At 47.3% G+C, this 19781-nt stretch overlaps 2 protein-coding genes across 4 annotated transcripts; both read right to left on the bottom strand.

The window, feature by feature from the left end:
• Window positions 1–558: 558 nt before the first annotated feature.
• Window positions 559–11416, bottom strand: LOC120668949. Its single transcript, XM_039948774.1, has 10 exons — window positions 10681–11416; window positions 10515–10580; window positions 10279–10371; window positions 9993–10088; window positions 3172–3225; window positions 2887–3090; window positions 2527–2658; window positions 2356–2421; window positions 1345–1647; window positions 559–1252 (listed from the first exon to the last, which is right to left on the bottom strand). Exons 1-10 carry the CDS (start codon window positions 11284–11286, stop codon window positions 773–775), a joined length of 2100 nt encoding a protein of 699 aa, XP_039804708.1. The 5' UTR covers window positions 11287–11416; the 3' UTR covers window positions 559–772.
• Window positions 11417–11620: 204 nt separating this feature from the next.
• On the bottom strand, window positions 11621–15626 carry LOC120668951. 3 transcript variants are annotated; one of them, XM_039948776.1, is made up of 12 exons: window positions 15291–15626; window positions 14964–15158; window positions 14546–14629; window positions 14312–14430; window positions 14074–14175; window positions 13612–13731; window positions 13437–13502; window positions 13084–13150; window positions 12871–12924; window positions 12618–12710; window positions 12297–12329; window positions 11621–12219 (listed from the first exon to the last, which is right to left on the bottom strand). In XM_039948776.1, exons 1-12 carry the CDS (start codon window positions 15381–15383, stop codon window positions 12121–12123), a joined length of 1125 nt encoding a protein of 374 aa, XP_039804710.1. In that variant the 5' UTR covers window positions 15384–15626; the 3' UTR covers window positions 11621–12120. The 3 variants fall into 3 exon arrangements, 2 of the variants coding, with proteins under 2 accessions (XP_039804710.1, XP_039804712.1); XR_005672639.1 differs by lacking the exon at window positions 11621–12219 and having other exon boundaries at window positions 12618–12726; window positions 15291–15604; XM_039948778.1 differs by lacking the exons at window positions 11621–12219; window positions 12297–12329 and having other exon boundaries at window positions 12660–12765; window positions 15291–15605.
• Window positions 15627–19781: the final 4155 nt, after the last annotated feature.

Genomic DNA, 19781 nt, shown 5'->3' on the forward strand with positions numbered 1-19781 from the left:
GAAGGACGGCTGACAAATGGGCCACACGGCACCACCTGTTGTGCTAAGGCCCCGCTTAGTTAGCAAAATTTTTTGGCACATTTTCAAACATTAATTAGATTAATTATAAAACTAATTACACAGTTGGACGAGCGATCATGAGGCAAATCTATTAAGCCTAATTAATCCGTCATTAGATGTTGTTTATGGTAGCACGACATTATCTAATCATTGTATAATTAGGTTCATTAGATTCATCTCGCGATTTCATCCGAAAATTATGGTATAAATTTTATTAGTTATCCACATTTAATACTCATAATTAGTGGTCAAACATTCAAAGTTACTATAGTGTGTGAAATTTTTTGGAAACTAAACGAAGCCTAAGTCCTACTTGGTTAGTATTACTAGGGACATATTCAAATAAGAGTAAATTGCAGTCCAGGTTTCCAAAGTTTCACCTAGATTTCCAAACTCTCAAATCGTCCATTTGGATCTCCAACCCGTGTTAAGTGGACAAATTTAAGGATCTGGAGTGCAATTTACTCTCTTTAAATAATAAAAGTTAGTCTTATGAAATGGGGGCATCAAGAGTTACAGTTCCATGTTACTGCGGCTTCTTCAGCGACATCTCACTACAAATACCGACTAGTATCATAGTATATTGGAATACTTGTGGAAAAATATACTGCTCTCCTCTATCATACAACAACATACATGAATCCATTTTCCACTCAAAATCCCGTGTCGAGTTGGTTCATATATGTAAAATTCTTCTATCAAATAAGTAACATCATCTGTATTCCGCTGAAGAAGCCCTAGGTTTACCGCTGCCCGACGAGTTGAGGTGCAAAGATACAAATATCACCCCGATCACAACTATCAGGCAACCCACAAGCGTGCTGAAGAAAAGAGCCCCAGGCTGCCTTGTCTGCACGAATCCATACACTCCACCGGATGTTACCACAACCATGTCAGTCAGCCCATCACCGGAGAAATCCTCCAGGATCAGCGCATGAGTGGGAGGCGCCGGAAGCTCAATTATGGCTAATATGGCACCAGAAGGAGACAGCACCACGGCTTCCTGATCGCCGCCCGCGATGATCACCTCCTTCGGGTCATAGGCACGCAGGGAGAAAGCCTTCAAAGTAGGCACCACTATGTTCTCCATCATCCCCGATGGAGATGGGAGGTTGGACCATGTTGCCCCTGTCGATACTTGCCATCTCCATACCGCATCATGGCTAAGCAGCCCAGGAGAGTACGAAGTCACCTGCAATCACAAACATATCACCATTTTGTGCACGCTTGTTAGTATTAGGGCTCAAGGTTTCATCAACATGACCTCAGGGCACACATGCGCACCTCTCCCTGGCTTGTCAAAAAGACGATATCCCCATGGCTTCCTCTCCTGTGTTTATGCCCATCATCTGTCTGGACAAGGATAGGAGTTGCAACCTCTAAACCAGTCGTATCCAATTTCCTCCCAAAACTTCTCGAAAAGTCACCATGATGGAACAGATTAAAATGGTTGTAATGGCAGATAGACACATTAAAAAGTTGCTCCCGCACTGGAACACCCGATGTAGCAACTGCCCAACATGGTTTCAGCACCTCCATTGACCCACTCACAACAGTCTGCTCTTTAATACCATTTCCACCAACAACCTACACAAATGATCCAGCACCAACCATTACTTCTACATATACAACGGGAGGCCACAGAAATGAACAGAGCATCAATGCATGTAGCTAGTGAAGAAACAGTAAGCCCAATGCTTTGCCAATCTCAGAAGAGGAGGCTGATTAGGTAAACAATATTATGATGGCTCTGCCTGTCCCAATGGCACATGTTAGTACTATCATTCCCAAAAATCAATTTTTTAGACATCAGTTTATAATAAACAAAATGCCTGATAATTGAAGGTATAGCTAAAGAGAAAATTCCTGTACCATATTAACATTATATTGATGCAAGCATGGCATATTAAACATGACGCCATGAGATACACATGATAGCAATGCAATCCTAGTGCAAGAAATGTTAATTCATTTTTACGACATACAGGGATAAAACGATAGAAAACAAATCAAAGATAAGGTCAGACAGAGATCATTTTCCCCTTCCAGAAGGAATTAGAAATCCATCACTTGAACTCATTTGTTCAATGGTTTAAGGACAATATCAATCTACTGGAATGCCATATCATCTTACGAGTCAAGTAGTCAACCTACTCAATGGGTATACCCAAATATCCCAAATTCTTCTCAAGATTATGGATACAAAATACAAACTACATGAACAACCCAGAACCAAAGAGAAGCTGGTGCATATCAAAAGTAAGTCCCGGCCCTAGTCTGGATAACCCAACGCACCTGAACATGATCTAGAACTCCATCTCCATTAATATCTGCATGAAGGCCTCCTTCAGTTAAATGAAGCTGGAAACAAGAATAGTATCCAAACAAATTAATGTCAGAGGTGATACACTGAATGGTTGCATCGCATTAGAGTAAAGTAAAATTACAGGGATATATCTTGTAGACCTTGCAGATTGTACGTCCAGAAGCTAGATGGACAGCCTCTATCCCTTCCTTCTCATGTGCAACGATAACATTAGGAACCCACCATACTTGAGTATGATTAGTGATTGTCGGAATGTACATCGCCCTCTGTGTCTGCACAAAAGCAACAGGTTAGGACATTAGAAAACAATGACGTGTTTGACTTGTTTGAGCACTGTATTCTATTTGGAAAAACCTACAAACAGAAGTGCAACAAAGGGACAAGGCGCGGCATATGTAGGACATCCATGCTACTTCAGGCAGAGACTTCAAGATAACCACAATTATTCGTAGAAGAAAAGGTAAATTATGAATGCAACTGTTGTGATTATGTATTGATACCTTCCTGGCTTTATTTGAGCTAGCCATATCTGCAGCCTTCCCAAGCGCTCTAGCTATTCTATTGGAAGCATCCTTTCCAGGTGGATTGTGCTCAATGGGCTTGTTCAAACTATTGATACCAGCCTTCCCTTGAGTTTTCTTCACTTGTTTCCTCTTATGCTTCCTAAAATGTGCAAGCTGTAGGGTAGTATCCTCTCTCCTATCCTAAAAAGGAGAACATCAAATCTAAGTTCAACGACTCCAGAGTATCAAAACTGAATACAAGAGAACATGTACTGTTCTTACCCAATGATGAGGCATGACGCCAAGAATTGATTCTCTGAATTCGCGACATTCAAACTGAAAATTAACATATGTCATGCTACATTCCAATTAGTCAAGATATCACCGCACGAACCCAACTGTTTAGCATCTTCATGGTTCAAAATTAAGAAAAGAACAGCACATAGATGGTCTGTTTAAATGAATTTCTAGAGTTTATATGACTTTTACAAGGACATGAGACCTGTAAAGGTCAAACTGTCACGTGGTGGGATGTTGGTGGCCGGAGCACTACGTAGATCGTAGCTGTGCGAGGTAGACGGACGAGGTCCCGGACCTCGGCGCTTGGGCGCCGTCGGCTGGACGTGGAGGATGCACGAGGGGAGGGAGGAAGACGGGAAGCAAGGATAGGGGAAGCTAGAATCAATTCCTTTCTTAGTCCCTTCCTGATTACATGTATCCTCTATTTAAGCTAAGCAAGAGTTCTACTAAGGAAATAATTAAACGATCTGATTACAAGGGAACTAATCCCCTCCATCATGCGCCCCTGCATCTACTCTTTCCTTCTTCTTGCACCTTTGGTAATATTTTCCCGTCATAACATCTCTCCCCCCTGGAGCAACAGCTCGTCCTCGAGCTGGAAACGAGCTGGAAATCTGGATAAGAGCGACGAAAATCTTCCAAAGCTACCCACGAAGCAGAAGCTGCATCTTGATTTTGCCACTGGACCAGCAGCTCATAGCGACCACGAGCGAGGCGTCCCCGAAGCACCTTCGCTGGACTTGGACAAGCACGACCATTCTGAATTGGTGGAAGAGGTGGAGGAGCATCAGGCGGCGTGCCCCTGAATGGCTTTAGCAGTCCCACATGAAAGACATCGTGTAAGCGAGCCCCTCGTGGCAGGTCCAAACGGTATGCAACATCACCAATCCTTTCTAGCACCTTATAAGGACCAAAATAGCGAGGGCCTAACTTGCCTCGGCCCTGTACTCCAAGAGATGCAACCGGCCTATGCAAAAGCCGCAGCCAGACCCACTGTCCTACCTCAAATGACAATTCACGATGCTTCCGATCATACTGCACCTTAGAATATTGCTGCGCTTGTTCCAGCCGATCCCGCATCTGATAGTATCCTGATCGAAGATCAAGCTTGGTGAAATATTTGGCGCCTCGCAGCTCACCAAACAGTTCCTCAGCCACTGGTATTGGGAATTTATCTTTGACTGTACACGCATTGAGGGCCCGATAATCAATGCAGAGTCTCCATGAATTATCTGGCTTGCAGACCAGTAGTGCCGGCGAAGAGAATGCTGATGAACTAGGCCGGATAATGCCTTGCTTGAGACGGTCAGCACACTGTTTTTCCAGCTCGTCCTTCTGAAGATGAGCATAACGATAAGGTCGGACTGCCACTGCTTCAGTGCCCTGTTTCAAACGAATCTTGTGCTCTATCTCACGGGAAGGAGGCATGCCATGCGGCTCAACAAAAAGGCTCTGAAATTCCTGGAGTAATTCTGGTAAGAGTTGGCCGGCCTTGGTGGAGATGGACCGATAAGATGCAGGACCCGGTCTGTTGACGCCGCACCACATGATCCTCTTGTCAGCCACACGAAACGCAAAGGTTTGCTCACTGAAATTCCAACTGATATCACCCAACTGACTCATCCAGCTAACGCCAATAACCATGTCCAAAGAACCCATGGGGAGCGAATGGGAATCGAACCAGAAATAGTCACCTCCTACCATGCCACGTACTTCTGCCAGGCGTCCAGGGCTATGCACCTGGTCTCCATTGCCAACCGTGACCTTCAAAGCTTGATCAGGATATAAGGGAATACGTAATTCCTCTGCCACGCGAGTGTTAATGAATGTCTTGGACGATCCAGAGTCAAGCAAGGCTGTGAGTCGACGCGAACCCAGGAACACCCAAACATTCATGGTTGGGACATCAGGCGGATCGATTCCTGTAAGCGCATGGAGGGAGATGGACGCCGACTATTCGCCCACAGGCTGAGGAGCTGGTGGCGCATGGAGGAAGTGCAGCTCTGCGCCGGCCACGTCCTCGTCTTCCTGGTCCTCCAAATCAGCACTGTCTGGCACGATTTCGATGACTGCCAGCTGCTTGCACTTGTGCCCCACAAAATATTTGTCCGGGCAATTGAAACAAAGGCCTTCTACTCGGCGCTGCGCCATCTCAGTTGGTGTGAGTTGCCGGTGTGGTAGAGCGGCGATGCGAGCTGCCGCTGGTGGACGCACGGCCACCTGGGCGGTCAGCGCTGGTACAACTCCCTTGGATGGCCGCAGGTTCCTGTAGGCCCGGAGGTCTGAATGGCGGCCAGCCCCCTGTGCGCCCCTGTGCCGGCTCGAGGGCAAGGCGTTGTTCATATGCTCTAGCGAGGTGGATGGCGTCGTCTAGCGTTGGCGGCGAGTGAATTGCCACGTCGGTCTTCAAGGGGTTGTTGAGACCAGCGATAAAAAGTTGGACTTGTTGCTTCTCCGAGAGTTCGACGTCGCGGCACGCCAGCGACACAAACTGCTTGCTGTATTCCTCCACCGATCCTGTGCGGCGCAATAAAGCCATCTCGCCCAGGGGCGACTCTGTGATGCCAGGGCCGAATCCCTTATGCAGCAACTGCTTGAAACGCCTCCAATCAGGTTCGCCGCTAACCGTCTCCAAATGATAGTACCACAGCAGCGCGGCATCGGTCATATGGAGAGACGCCATCCAAACTTTGCGGTGTTCCGGTGTGTTGTGGCCTCGAAAATATAATTCACAGCGATTCAACCATGGAAGTGGATCGCTGGTGCCGTCGAACGACGGAAACACCATCTTCGGCTTGAGGAAACAATCTTCCTCGTACTGATCCACGCGCGGCTGCTGCAGGGGCTGGATTGGGGGCGTGGAGAGCACCGGCGGCGGCGACCCCAAGACACCATCATCATCGGCAGCACCTTTAAGTTTGGAATCACGCACCGGTGGTGGCCGGTAATTCTGGTTGCTGGATCCCGATGAACGGTCACCGGACTCCAGTCGCTTCACCGCTACGCTGACAGACTGTAGATGATCGCCCGCGTCCTTCATACTCTTCTGCAGATCCAAGACTTTGCCAGGTAGCGCCGCCAGATCAGCGACACTAGGAGCCAATGGCGCCAGAGTCTCCATGGTGGAGTTCATCTGAGTCATCGTGGTTTTCATGTCTTCCAGCGCCTTCAACACGGCGTCCATGGTGGCCATGGACGAGGGACCTGAGCAATCTGATACCAGATTGTCACGTGGTGGGATGTTGGTGGCCGGAGCACTACGTAGATCGTAGCTGTGCGAGGTAGACGGACGAGGTCCCAGACCTCGGCGCTTGGGCGCCGTCGGCTGGACGTGGAGGATGCACGAGGGGAGGGAGGAAGACGGGAAGCAAGGATAGGGGAAGCTAGAATCAATTCCTTTCTTAGTCCCTTCCTGATTACATGTATCCTCTATTTAAGCTAAGCAAGAGTTCTACTAAGGAAATAATTAAACGATCTGATTACAAGGGAACTAATCCCCTCCATCATGCGCCCCTGCATCTACTCTTTCCTTCTTCTTGCGCCTTTGGTAATATTTTCCCGTCATAACATCTCTCCCCCCTGGAGCAACAGCTCGTCCTCGAGCTGGAAACGAGCTGGAAATCTGGATAAGAGCGACGAAAATCTTCCAAAGCTACCCACGAAGCAGAAGCTGCATCTTGATTTTGCCACTGGACCAGCAGCTCATAGCGACCACGAGCGAGGCGTCCCCGAAGCACCTTCGCTGGACTTGGACAAGCACGACCATTCTGAATTGGTGGAAGAGGTGGAGGAGCATCAGGCTGCGTGCCCCTGAATGGCTTTAGCAGTCCCACATGAAAGACATCGTGTAAGCGAGCCCCTCGTGGCAGGTCCAAACGGTATGCAACATCACCAATCCTTTCTAGCACCTTATAAGGACCAAAATAGCGAGGGCCTAACTTGCCTCGGCCCTGTACTCCAAGAGATGCAACCGGCCTATGCAAAAGCCGCAGCCAGACCCACTGTCCTACCTCAAATGACAATTCACGATGCTTCCGATCATACTGCACCTTAGAATATTGCTGCGCTTGTTCCAGCCGATCCCGCATCTGATAGTATCCTGATCGAAGATCAAGCTTGGTGAAATATTTGGCGCCTCGCAGCTCACCAAACAGTTCCTCAGCCACTGGTATTGGGAATTTATCTTTGACTGTACACGCATTGAGGGCCCGATAATCAATGCAGAGTCTCCATGAATTATCTGGCTTGCAGACCAGTAGTGCCGGCGAAGAGAATGCTGATGAACTAGGCCGGATAATGCCTTGCTTGAGACGGTCAGCACACTGTTTTTCCAGCTCGTCCTTCTGAAGATGAGCATAACGATAAGGTCAGACTGCCACTGCTTCAGTGCCCTGTTTCAAACGAATCTTGTGCTCTATCTCACGGGAAGGAGGCATGCCATGCGGCTCAACAAAAAGGCTCTGAAATTCCTGGAGTAATTCTGGTAAGAGTTGGCCGGCCTTGGTGGAGATGGACCGATAAGATGCAGGACCCGGTCTGTTGACGCCGCACCACATGATCCTCTTGTCAGCCACACGAAACGCAAAGGTTTGCTCACTGAAATTCCAACTGATATCACCCAACTGACTCATCCAGCTAACGCCAATAACCATGTCCAAAGAACCCATGGGGAGCGAATGGGAATCGAACCAGAAATAGTCACCTCCTACCATGCCACGTACTTCTGCCAGGCGTCCAGGGCTATGCACCTGGTCTCCATTGCCAACCGTGACCTTCAAAGCTTGATCAGGATATAAGGGAATACGTAATTCCTCTGCCACGCGAGTGTTAATGAATGTCTTGGACGATCCAGAGTCAAGCAAGGCTGTGAGCCGACGCGAACCCAGGAACACCCAAACATTCATGGTTGGGACATCAGGCGGATCGATTCCTGTAAGCGCATGGAGGGAGATGGACGCCGACTATTCGCCCACAGGCTGAGGAGCTGGTGGCGCATGGAGGAAGTGCAGCTCTGCGCCGGCCACGTCCTCGTCTTCCTGGTCCTCCAAATCAGCACTGTCTGGCACGATTTCGATGACTGCCAGCTGCTTGCACTTGTGCCCCACAAAATATTTGTCCGGGCAATTGAAACAAAGGCCTTCTACTCGGCGCTGCGCCATCTCAGTTGGTGTGAGTTGCCGGCGTGGTAGAGCGGCGATGCGAGCTGCCGCTGGTGGACGCACGGCCACCTGGGCGGTCAGCGCTGGTACAACTCCCTTGGACGGCCGCAGGTTCCTGCAGGCCCGGAGGTCTGAATGGCGGCCAGCCCCCTGTGCGCCCCTGTGCCGGCTCGAGGGCAAGGCGTTGTTCATATGCTCTAGCGAGGTGGATGGCGTCGTCTAGCGTTGGCGGCGAGTGAATTGCCACGTCGGTCTTCAAGGGGTTGTTGAGACCAGCGATAAAAAGTTGGACTTGTTGCTTCTCCGAGAGTTCGACGTCGCGGCACGCCAGCGACACAAACTGCTTGCTGTATTCCTCCACCGATCCTGTGCGGCGCAATAAAGCCATCTCGCCCAGGGGCGACTCTGTGATGCCAGGGCCGAATCCCTTATGCAGCAACTGCTTGAAACGCCTCCAATCAGGTTCGCCGCTAACCGTCTCCAAATGATAGTACCACAGCAGCGCGGCATCGGTCATATGGAGAGACGCCATCCAAACTTTGCGGTGTTCCGGTGTGTTGTGGCCTCGAAAATATAATTCACAGCGATTCAACCATGGAAGTGGATCGCTGGTGCCGTCGAACGACGGAAACACCATCTTCGGCTTGAGGAAACAATCTTCCTCGTACTGATCCACGCGCGGCTGCTGCAGGGGCTGGATTGGGGGCGTGGAGAGCACCGGCGGCGGCGACCCCAAGACACCATCATCATCGGCAGCACCTTTAAGTTTGGAATCACGCACCGGTGGTGGCCGGTAATTCTGGTTGCTGGATCCCGATGAACGGTCACCGGACTCCAGTCGCTTCACCGCTACGCTGACAGACTGTAGATGATCGCCCGCGTCCTTCATACTCTTCTGCAGATCCGAGACTTTGCCAGGTAGCGCCGCCATATCAGCGACACTAGGAGCCAATGGCGCCAGAGTCTCCATGGTGGAGTTCATCTGAGTCATCGTGGTTTTCATGTCTTCCAGCGCCTTCAACACGGCGTCCATGGTGGCCATGGACGAGGGACCTGAGCAATCTGATACCAGATTGTCACGTGGTGGGATGTTGGTGGCCGGAGCACTACGTAGATCGTAGCTGTGCGAGGTAGACGGACGAGGTCCCGGACCTCGGCGCTTGGGCGCCGTCGGCTGGACGTGGAGGATGCACGAGGGGAGGGAGGAAGACGGGAAGCAAGGATAGGGGAAGTTAGAATCAATTCCTTTCTTAGTCCCTTCCTGATTACATGTATCCTCTATTTAAGCTAAGCAAGAGTTCTACTAAGGAAATAATTAAATGATCCGATTACAAGGGAACTAATCCCCTCCATCATGCGCCCCTGCATCTACTCTTTCCTTCTTCTTGCGCCTTTGGTAATATTTTCCCGTCATAACACAAACATAACACAAGTTTTAGGTTGGAATATCATTGCAAATATCTAAGAATTCAGTCCATGACGACTATAGCTGCTAAACAAGGAATAAATCGATGATGACATTATGTTCCTGAGGACAATCCACAGCACACGATACTTAAAACAAGTAATAGAGAGCATATGAAAACATTGACACAACACTTGCTCAAGTGTGTGTATCTGCTGCTGGGTAAACATAACCCTGACCTGACCAGGCTGACGACTGTTGAGGGCATGAACATCAAGCTTGTAATTGTGCTGTGGTATTATCACTGAAGCATCTGATGGCTGCGACTGGATGTTCTGGCAGACCAAAAGAGAAACATAGCAACAATATATAAGACAGTCCTTTGAAGACAATGATGTTTATGTAATGCCACGTAGTTTTGACCTTTCCATGCTAAGGCGGAACAGGAAATAAAGAGGAACAACAGTTGACTAGCAGTGGAGCCAAATTATACTAAAATAAAATGAAAAGTTGAATTCAGCACACCTCATTCTTCCGGCTCCATCTTCGCTCGCCAGTACGTCCAGCAAAGGCATAAAGGGCAAAATGGCGCAGGTCTGCAGTGCCAGTCTCAGAGCCCTGCATGGGATTGAGGTGCAGCACCGACAAAGGTTAGGTTAGTCTCTAGATCTATGCTAGGAGCGAAGATAAAGCAACAAGTGGGTTCATCACAATCTAAGAAGCTGTTTCCGACACGGGGGAAGGAAGGAAGAAAAAAAAACCTGTTTCTCTTTGGTGCTTCTGCGGTGGTCTTCTGGCATCATGAATTCATCGAAAAGATCTGCCGACTGATAGGAGAATTACAAGTGTAAGTAAGTAGCATATCCAAGCAAGCAGAGGATGTGGGCCATGGCGGGCAAATACAAAGAGTGCAGACAGGTAACATACATGATGCTGCATTTCCATCCTTCCTCCTACGATGATGAGGCCTGCATCTCCATGCTTGAGAGTGTAGTTGGTTATGGAGATGGCGACCTCGCGATGGTGAGCGCCATGAGGGAAGTCATCCTGGAGATTTTGCTCCCACAGTTTTTTGAGGTTGTGGTCGAAGCACATGACAGACCATCCGGATGTGACGACGACGAGGACCTGCTTCCTGACGTCGCCGGCCCTGTAGGAGCGGTCGACGCTGCCGACCGCCATGGCGATGGGTCGCCTGCCTGAGGCGACCCGGACGTTGTCGGGGAGGAGGGAGATATCGGCCATGACGCGGGCCTCGTGGAATCCGGCGTCATCATGGAGGTGGCGGGCGTGGGGCGGCTGGAGGACCTGGATCTTAGCGTCGTGGGTGGGGAGGAGGACCTCGGGCTTGCCGTCACCGTTGAGGTCGGCGACGAGGGGCGGGGGCAGGCGGTCGGCCTCGTACTTGATGGGGAAGTCCTCGTCGGCGAGGTGGTACCAGGACTCGCGGAAGGAGAAGTCGCCCTCGTGGTGGAGGGAGAAGAAGACGGCGAAGGCGGCGAGCAGAAGGATCCCCAGATCCCGCTTCCGCATCCTCGAAATCGAAAATCAGGAGACGAAACCCTAGCTAGCGTCCGCCCTCCGACTAGTCCCTAGGGAGAGTGAATCCATCGCCATCGGGGTCGTCGTCTTCCTCCCTCCTCTGCACTTCCCAGCCGAGCCTTCCCCTCCTTAATGTGGGCCGGAATGGACCGGATGGATGGCCCTTTCACATAGCGACTGGGCTTGGCCCAAATACATACACGGGTTAGGAATTCTCTTCTTTTTCTTTTTTCGGACCTTCAATTCTCTTCTTTTGAAGGTCAGAAAAACAAGAGAATTCCTTCCCTCTCCAAAAGGGAACAAGAGAGAAAAAAAAGGAAAGGAATGAAAAGAGAAGGTATACTCATGTGCGTATAGACCTGATAACACCCAGAATTGAGTTGAATGAAAATTACACAGACCTGGTACTATTTCTGAGCCATGGGTTTCACCTATGTAAGTATGCTTTTTCTTCTTCTTCTTACATGGCTCTAGGTTATGTATGTATAAGATTTCTGATTAAATAACTGCACAAGCATCAAGTGTCTATGTTATATGATGTCACTATACAACTCGACCAAAAATTACAGCACTGTGTATAGTCCCTTGTTAGTTTAGTTCCAGCTTATCCATCATCACCTGCTCCCTGTATTGATGATACCATTTCCAGTACTTCCTTTGTCTCGGGGGGATAAAGTTACGGTATGTGTATCCTATATTCCTATAACCAGCTGTTTGACATGAGGCCCAGCTGATGGGATAGCCTCGACTCCCCAAGAACTGCCATGGCTGAGGCCACTGGCCAGCTTCACTCATGTCAGGTGTCGCATTCTGCTCTCGCAGCAATCAAGATTCGAAAGGATCCCTCCATCCTTCATCTTCTCTTACAGCTCTGTTCCACCGTTCTTTAAACTTCTCCAGCTCAGCTGATGATTGTCTTCTTATCTATTGAAGCGATAGTAAGTAATATGGCAACTTTTAATCCTCTAATCCAGGAAGACAATGCCATAGATTATACTCACATGGGTCCTCAAATCCAGTGATCTTCGAGGTGTCTGCAACCAGCAAAAAGAATGTTAGTAATGACATGTGTCAGTTACCTTTATTCTCTATTGTTACTATCATGCAGGTATACACCAGCAAAGGTAAAGAATTAAGAACTGGAAGCAAAACACACCAAGGAAAGTCATTTATGTGATTCAGATGGTGACCAAAGCTGTATATCTGAATGGATGATCTGAGAAGATTTCAAATGAATTTTGGAAAGAAAAAAAAACAGTGCACTTTGGCCTAAATTCCTTCACACCTTTTTTAAAAACATCAGTTTGTTACAATAAGCATACCTTTCTGCCACGTGATGGTCCTCCTAAAGATGGTATCCCTTGATGGACAACATACTCACTGTCAATTACACCAACTTTCTCAGTTCGATCACCCTGAAATATCATGTGCCTGTGTCAATCAGCATTTCAGTTTTCCTAGAAAATTGCCCTGCGCCAAAATATTGTTTACCAGAGGGCATGGTAGCTGAAATGGCATGCCTAGAAAGGCATCATATTATATATCTCTTAAGAATGTGAAATGTATATTGAGTACCTGAGCACAATAGCCAAGCTTCATGTCAAGACCCCAACCATGAATCAGATCATTCTGCAAGCACAAGAGATAAAAAAACAAGCAAAAGATTATTAAAATATGACCTTCCACTCCCACTTTATGAAACCAAACAATAGGTTGTTAACTTGTTATTGACTATCACCAAGATAATCTTAAAAGAAAATGTGCAGGCTAGAGGAACAGTATTTGCACCTGAATTAGATGCCATACACAATTCCAGGCAGCGCGAGAAAAAACCGGTGCCATGCCCTCAACCCACCTATCCAAGAATGTAAATTACAACATCTTCAAATGTTTCATGGAATGCATTGGGATAGTTCATAAGGTAATTGGTCAAGAATCAATCAGCTGCAAAATGCGATTTGGCTTCATTAATCAAATGGGCAAATAATGCAATCCAACAATGTGACAGGTCTAACGAAAATAGGAATAGAATACATCAATGTTACTAATTGTGTGAAAAGAAAATTATAAAATGTGAAGCGATGAATTTTAGAGTATCTCCCGAATAAAGTAACTGCATAAGGTTAAAGCTTTGTCCTTACCCTGTACAAGGAGGTCCTTTACTTTCATCAGAACAATTCATACTAGGCCGATTGTCATATATTCTCCTACATAAAAATGAAAAGGATGCTTTTTAGAGTATAGAAAGTTTTTTTTTGGGTGGGGGGGGGGGGTCACAAAGGAAATTATGAGTGAGAATCAGAAAGATTGAAGCACCTGTGCACTTTTGTCATCTTATTGCGGATTGTGATTCGGTGGTGGATATCAGTTGATAAATCAGGATCCAGAGCAGGTTGTGTTATTTCTAAACCTTCAGAAACCATTATATCTAGATACCTAGGGAGATAACATGAAGGCTGAGAAGCGTCTTTCAACAGAAAAAAAAATTCAGGAAGCTTATATAAATAAAGAAGGTGCAGACCATTTTGCAGAAATTCCTACTCCATTTCCGTTTGAGTAAATCACACCAAACAGTAACACAAAAAATAATTCAGATTGACAAAGCCCTTTCCAGATCTAAAAGAAGGTTACTCAGGCCAGAGCATAAAAGAGTATGAGAATCAAATTAATGCAGCTGCTCTAGGACTGGCCGATATTAAGCACCCTTGGATGACAATATGGTAGGTTTGAATTCGGAGAAGTGAGTAATGTCTGACTAGAGGAAAAGTTTACACGTACCTTCTCGGGTTAAAGTTCTCCACTCCAAGGTCTTCATCCCATAAAAAGATGAAATCATATATAGCCATGACATCAGGATGCAGAAAACGCTTAGCAAACCACCTGCAGCAGGAATATGAATACATTCTTCTGAGAAAGGGGGTCCAATGGTGCAAGGCGAACAGCTGCACATACTGAAAAGGGTCTATCAAAAGTCCGCTGCCGTACATAACAGAACGATGAGCTTTCATACAGTTACCATTTTGTTTGGTTGTGAGCGAGAATGTGTATGGCCTTATCACTCCACTCAAGATGACGCCATCCATCTACATTTCCATCGTAATGGAAGAGCATAACTGCGTAGTTTTCCTTGAGAAACTAAAGAAAGCAAACAGTGACAGATCATATTAGATGAACCTCTCTCGTCTTTAATTTCCCAAGCAACACAGACAGCTAAGGATAGGGGAAAGGGAAACTTGAGACAAACACAGACCTTACGAGCCATAGTGTCCACGTTTTTTATTTGGGAGATGCCAACTGCCATGGCCAACAGAGCATTATGGTCGTCATGTTTATTCTGCGTGCATAACGAATGGAGTATGATAATTAGCAAATGAAGTAGCCTGCCTCGGTAATTGACAACAAGTCGTGCTGTTAGGAGGCCACCAAATTATTTTATTTTTGAAAATAAAATAATTGAATTTATTCTAGAGCAGATAGTATAGCACTTGGCAAGGAAGTGGCCTTAGTGGATAAAAATGGGTATTCCTGGCATGGATAGTTTGCGCTGTGATAAAACGTTGCAGAAAGGAATCAACTTTGCAAAAATTCAGGTACTGAGAGAAGCATGAATTGAGAGAAACAGTGACAAGAGGTAGTGAGTGAGCAAGCAAGCAGACAGATATTAGTACCTTGTGGGTGGTAGCAGCGGAGTCATCCCAGAGCGGGCGGAGGTACATGTCGGAGTGGCGCTCGACGATGCCGCGCGGCAAGGAGTTGGTGGTGGCAGTGGCCGGCTTGCTGCTGGTGCTGGTCCCCAAGTGAATGGGGTTACGATTCGAGTTGTCTTGCGTGGAAGAGGCAAAGCCGGCCTTCCCGAGATCCACCTGCAGATACACGTATGGAACTATGGATTCAGAGCTGTGTCCAGAGACAGCGGGGGAGAGCTAAAAATGGAAAGAAAAGCGGCCGTAGCTAGGCCCGGCGGGCGGAGTGGCGGAGATGGAGGGCAATCTCACCTTGAGGTGGTGGTACTGGATCTGGAGGCAGGCGAGGAGGACGAGCGCGACGACCGCCGCCACGACGCCGCAGCGGCGCGGCTGGTGCTTCATCGCGGCGGGGCTCAGGGGCTGGACTAGCCCGGCGTCCTCCCCACACCCGCCCTCCCCGCTAGAGGTGGTGGAGGAGGGTTAGAGGCGAGGAGGGTTTCCTTGCAGCGGGAAAAGGGTAAGGTTCTGGAGGGAGGGAGGGTTCTAGAAAGGAAAGAAAATGGAGGAAGGGGAAGGGAAAGTGGCGGTGAGGAGCAGAGCAGGAGGGGACGGAGGAGGAAGAAGGTAGGGGTTTTTTTTTAACACCAACCGGCCCGGCCCGTAAAACGAAGCGAAAGTAGAAATAATATTTTTTTAAAACCTTTATGCTTAAAAGCCTAATTAGCGCCTGCTTTTGTGCCAAACAAACATTATTATTGCCTAACGACATCTTTTCTTTCCTTTTTAGAAAAAAAGGAAAGGTGCATCGCTACCTACCGCACCGACTCTTGATAGTGATGCTCGTGATGCACTGGTAGATAGAAGAGCGGCTCTAAGAGTAGCAAATACAAAATCCATTGATTTGATAAAGAGCAAAGTGTTTAAGAGACGGAAATCAGCTCACTAGCTGTCATACCCGAAGCAAACTTACCACCTCGAGAGTATTTTTTGGTGGGCTTAGCGGCTAAACACTGATATTATCCCTCTCAATAGCTCATGATCCCTTCGATCCCTCTTCTGCTCCCCTCGCTAAATCTCACTTGGAGCATTAAGGAGGACTAAAGAGAAGAAATGTGACTGGAGTAGTTCTGGCCGCGTTAGTTTGGAGAGAGTGAATCCGAATAGGTTTGGAGAGAGTGAGTGTGGATGTGGAGTATATTTATTTATACCCCTTTACACAAAATTAGCCGTGGTGCAGATTTGAAAATTCTGAAGATCCCAACATGCAGGAACTCCCAACTGCCTATATTTCTAACATTTCAAAAACCTGAATGAATTGTTAATAGGCTTTCGGTATCTAACTTTGCTGCAACAATCAAACCACCACCTTTTGATGGTTCCAATTACAAACATTGGCAAGAGCGGCTTATACTATGGTTAACAGTGCTGAGAGTGATGCATGTAAAAGAGGGTAAGCCTGAACAGTTCGCTCCAGAGGAAGGGAGTGCGTTCGATGAGGCTGATACCCTCTTTCGAGGCTGTATCATTAGTATTCTTGCTGAAAACCTGGTGGATTCTTATGTCCGACTGCCAACTGGCAAATCATTGTGGGATGCTCTTGAGACTCAATATGGTGTGTCTGATGCCGGCAGTGAGTTGTATGCGATGGAGCAGTTCCTTGACTATAGGATGGTCGAAAACCGTTCTGTGGTGGAACAGGCTCATGAAATACATACTCTAGCAAAAGATCTCAGAAATTGTAGCAAAGAGCCCGCATGTGTGTTACCCGATAAGTTTGTGGCCGGAGGTATTATCTCTAAGCTGCCACCTTCTTGGAGGGACTTTGCTACTTCACTAAAACACAAGAGACGGGAGTCCACCATAGATGGACTCATTGGGATTCTTGATGTTGAGGAGAAGACGAGAGCAAAGGACATATGTGGAAAAGGAGTTCTTGGTGCTTCAAGTGCCAATCTTGTTCAGAAGAACAACTCCCACAAGAATAAGAAAAAGCCACCGCTGAACCAACCAAAGACTAAGCAGACAACCACCTTCAAGAAGAAGATGAAGAAGAAGAAGAAGAAGGGAGCTTGCTATGTGTGCGCTAGTACGGAACACTTTACTGCAAAGTGTCCGAACCACAAAGGCAAGGATTCCGCCAATATGGTAATTAGCGAGCCTGGAGGAACATCGGGGTACGGTAATTCATTACCTATAGTTCTTTCAGTTTTTTGTTCACCCGAGTGGTGGGTGGACACTGGTGCTAATATTCATGTTTATGCTGATGCTTCTTTATTTTCTTCTTATCTGGTCGGAGGGACTTCCTCCTTGCTGATGGGGAACGGATTGCATGCGCGTGTTCTTGGGGTTGGTACGGTAAATCTGAAGTTTACTTCGGGAAAGACCGAGCAGCTGAAGAACGTACAATATGTCCCCACCATCAAGAAGAATCTAGTCAGCGGCTCTCTACTGTGTAGAGATGGTTTTAAATTAGTCTTTGAGTCCAATAAATGTATCCTGTCTAAGTTTGGTACTTTCGTTGGAAAAAGTTATGAAAGCGGAGGCTTGTTCCGTCTTTCTTTGTCAGATGTTTGTAATAAAGTTGCGTACAATATTATTAACGTTGATTAATCAAATATTTGGCATTTGAGGCTTTGTCACGTTAATTTTGGTTGTATGATGCGCTTAGCTAATTTAAGTTTAATTCCAAAGTTTACTTTTGTCAAAAATTCTAAGTGCTATGTATGTGTTGAATCAAAAAAAACTCGTAAGCCTCATAAGGCCGCGGAGGCGAGGAGCTTGGCACCTTTAGAATTAATTCATTTCGATTTTGTGCAAAATGAATGGCGTGTTGACAAAAGATGGTAAAAGATATTTCATAACTTTGATCGATGACTGCACTAGATTTTGTTACATCTATTTGTTGAAGTCAAAAGATGAAGCTTTACACTACTTTAAAATCTATAAAGCTGAAGTAGAAAACTAACTTAAAAAAAGATCAAATGAGTGTTATCGTCATAAATTAGCAGGATTAATTTATGGGCCGAAATCAAGATGGGCTTAAAGCAGAAGACTGAAGAAGACTTGTAAATCGGCTCCTGCGTGAGCATCTGGGCCACATGGGCCATGAATCTTTAGATTTAGTTCAAGGTTAGAGATAGAATCCGATCGGGACAAGATTAGTTTAGATTATTTCCCAAGTCTCCGGACTATAAATATGTATCCTTTGTTATTCGTAAATGTAACACACCAGGTGTTTAATTAGTCAAACCAGGGTCGTTAACACCAAATCATGTACCCTTAACCCAATGCAAGTCTACATAAAATGGTTAGCAATTCAAAATCTTGGTTGTGTTAAATTTAAAATAATTTTCAACCCGTGGTCTAATTGAACATTTTTCCTGAAATAAAACTTGTGGAGTTTTAAATGTTGAATAATTTTCGTGCTCCAATATTTTTAAGTTTTCCAAACAATAGTCGAACAAAATTTGAATTTATCTCGAACCGGGTAATAACTACATTTGTCGGGATTCAAATTGAACTTTTGAATTGGGTCCCAAATGAAAGTAGGCCTGAAACAAAAGTGGTAGGATTTGAAATTTGGAATATCTTTCGTATTCAAAATTTTTCGAGTGTTAATTGAAAATTTTGAAAAAGATTCAAATTTGAAATCAATCAAATTTCTCTCTCTCTTTCTCTCTACTCTCTCTGCTCTCTCCTCCCCTCCCCTGTTCTGCCGGCCGACCAGAGGCTGCCGGCCTCACGCCGCGCGCCGCCCACCCGGCCAGGTCGCCCCCCCCGCCACCTGGTTCGCCCAGACCGGCCACCCCAACCCGCTCGACCTCGCCACGCGGCGCCACCCCGTGCGCGCACGCCGAAGACCGCCGACGAAGCGCCACGGCGACGCCGTGCGGTGCCGTCCGACCGCGCTCGCCCTCTCTCTCGCCCAGGATCGCCTAGAACCATCCCGCGAGCTCCACAACGCCCTCACCCCTCTCTCCTTCCTTCCTGAGCGTGTGAGCCGGCTCCGTGCGCCCCTTTCCGCCTGGAACGGCCGCCGCCGCCAGCCATGCCCGCCACCGCGCCCTAGGCTCCCGCGGAGCTCACCCCTCCACCCTCCCTAGTGCCCAACATCACCCGCAGCTAGCTCCCTTGGCCTCCACCGGTGCTCCCCGACCCGCTCGCCGCCGCCCCGGGCCACCGGACCGCCGCCGCCGCCGCCAACTGCCGCCGCCGCCGCCCCTGTTCCGCGCCTAAACGAGCCCACCCTTGGATTCCTCTCGACGCCGTGACGCTTTTTCCCCCACTTTCCCCACGCCCCCGGTGAGCCCCCACGCCGGAATCCCGCAGCCCGCCGCTCCCCTGCTTCAAACTCCGGTCAGGGGCCTATCCGCGAGAAGAAAACTTCTTCCAGGGGCCTCTGCGCAAACTTGTAAATTCGATATAAATTCATAGGAAAATCAGAAAAATGTAAATCCAAATGTTTTGGAATCCTTGCAACAAGATCTACAACTTTCATTACATGCACATGTTTATTTTCTGTTTGTATTTTAATCTAGGAAAAAGATTAGATTTCCAAGACTATAATTGTTCTAGGAGTTCTACTTAGAATCTATAGTTGATTTTTTGGCTGGTAGGTAGTACATGCCATGCTTAGTGTTGTGTAAAAATTTGAGCACCAGTTGACCTTTGTAACTAGATGAAACCCTAGTCTTGGCTAGATCTAGTAAAATATTTTGCTTTTTATTTCTGGATGCTATGACTTATATATATGTATGAAACTTTTTCTGTGTATTTCTAATACTAAATGAGCACCACTGT

The sequence above is a fragment of the Panicum virgatum genome, chromosome 4N, assembly GCF_016808335.1.
Source record: "Panicum virgatum strain AP13 chromosome 4N, P.virgatum_v5, whole genome shotgun sequence".
NCBI lineage: Eukaryota > Viridiplantae > Streptophyta > Magnoliopsida > Poales > Poaceae > Panicum > Panicum virgatum.

Excerpts from the sequence above, each read along its gene's own strand:
- LOC120668951 (XM_039948776.1), bottom strand. The coding sequence starts at position 15,383 with ATGAAGCACCAGCCGCGCCGCTGCGGCGTCGTGGCGGCGGTCGTCGCG. Across the intron at positions 12,925-13,083 it reads GTGTATGGCATCTAATTCAG|AATGATCTGATTCATGGTTG; the intron begins GTGCAAATACTG and ends TTGTGCTTGCAG. Across the intron at positions 12,711-12,870 it reads AGCTTGGCTATTGTGCTCAG|GGTGATCGAACTGAGAAAGT; the intron begins GTACTCAATATA and ends ATGATATTTCAG.
- LOC120668949 (XM_039948774.1), bottom strand. The coding sequence starts at position 11,286 with ATGCGGAAGCGGGATCTGGGGATCCTTCTGCTCGCCGCCTTCGCCGTC. Across the intron at positions 10,372-10,514 it reads GAAGCACCAAAGAGAAACAG|GGCTCTGAGACTGGCACTGC; the intron begins GTTTTTTTTTCT and ends AATCCCATGCAG. Across the intron at positions 1,253-1,344 it reads TTTTGACAAGCCAGGGAGAG|GTGACTTCGTACTCTCCTGG; the intron begins GTGCGCATGTGT and ends TTGTGATTGCAG.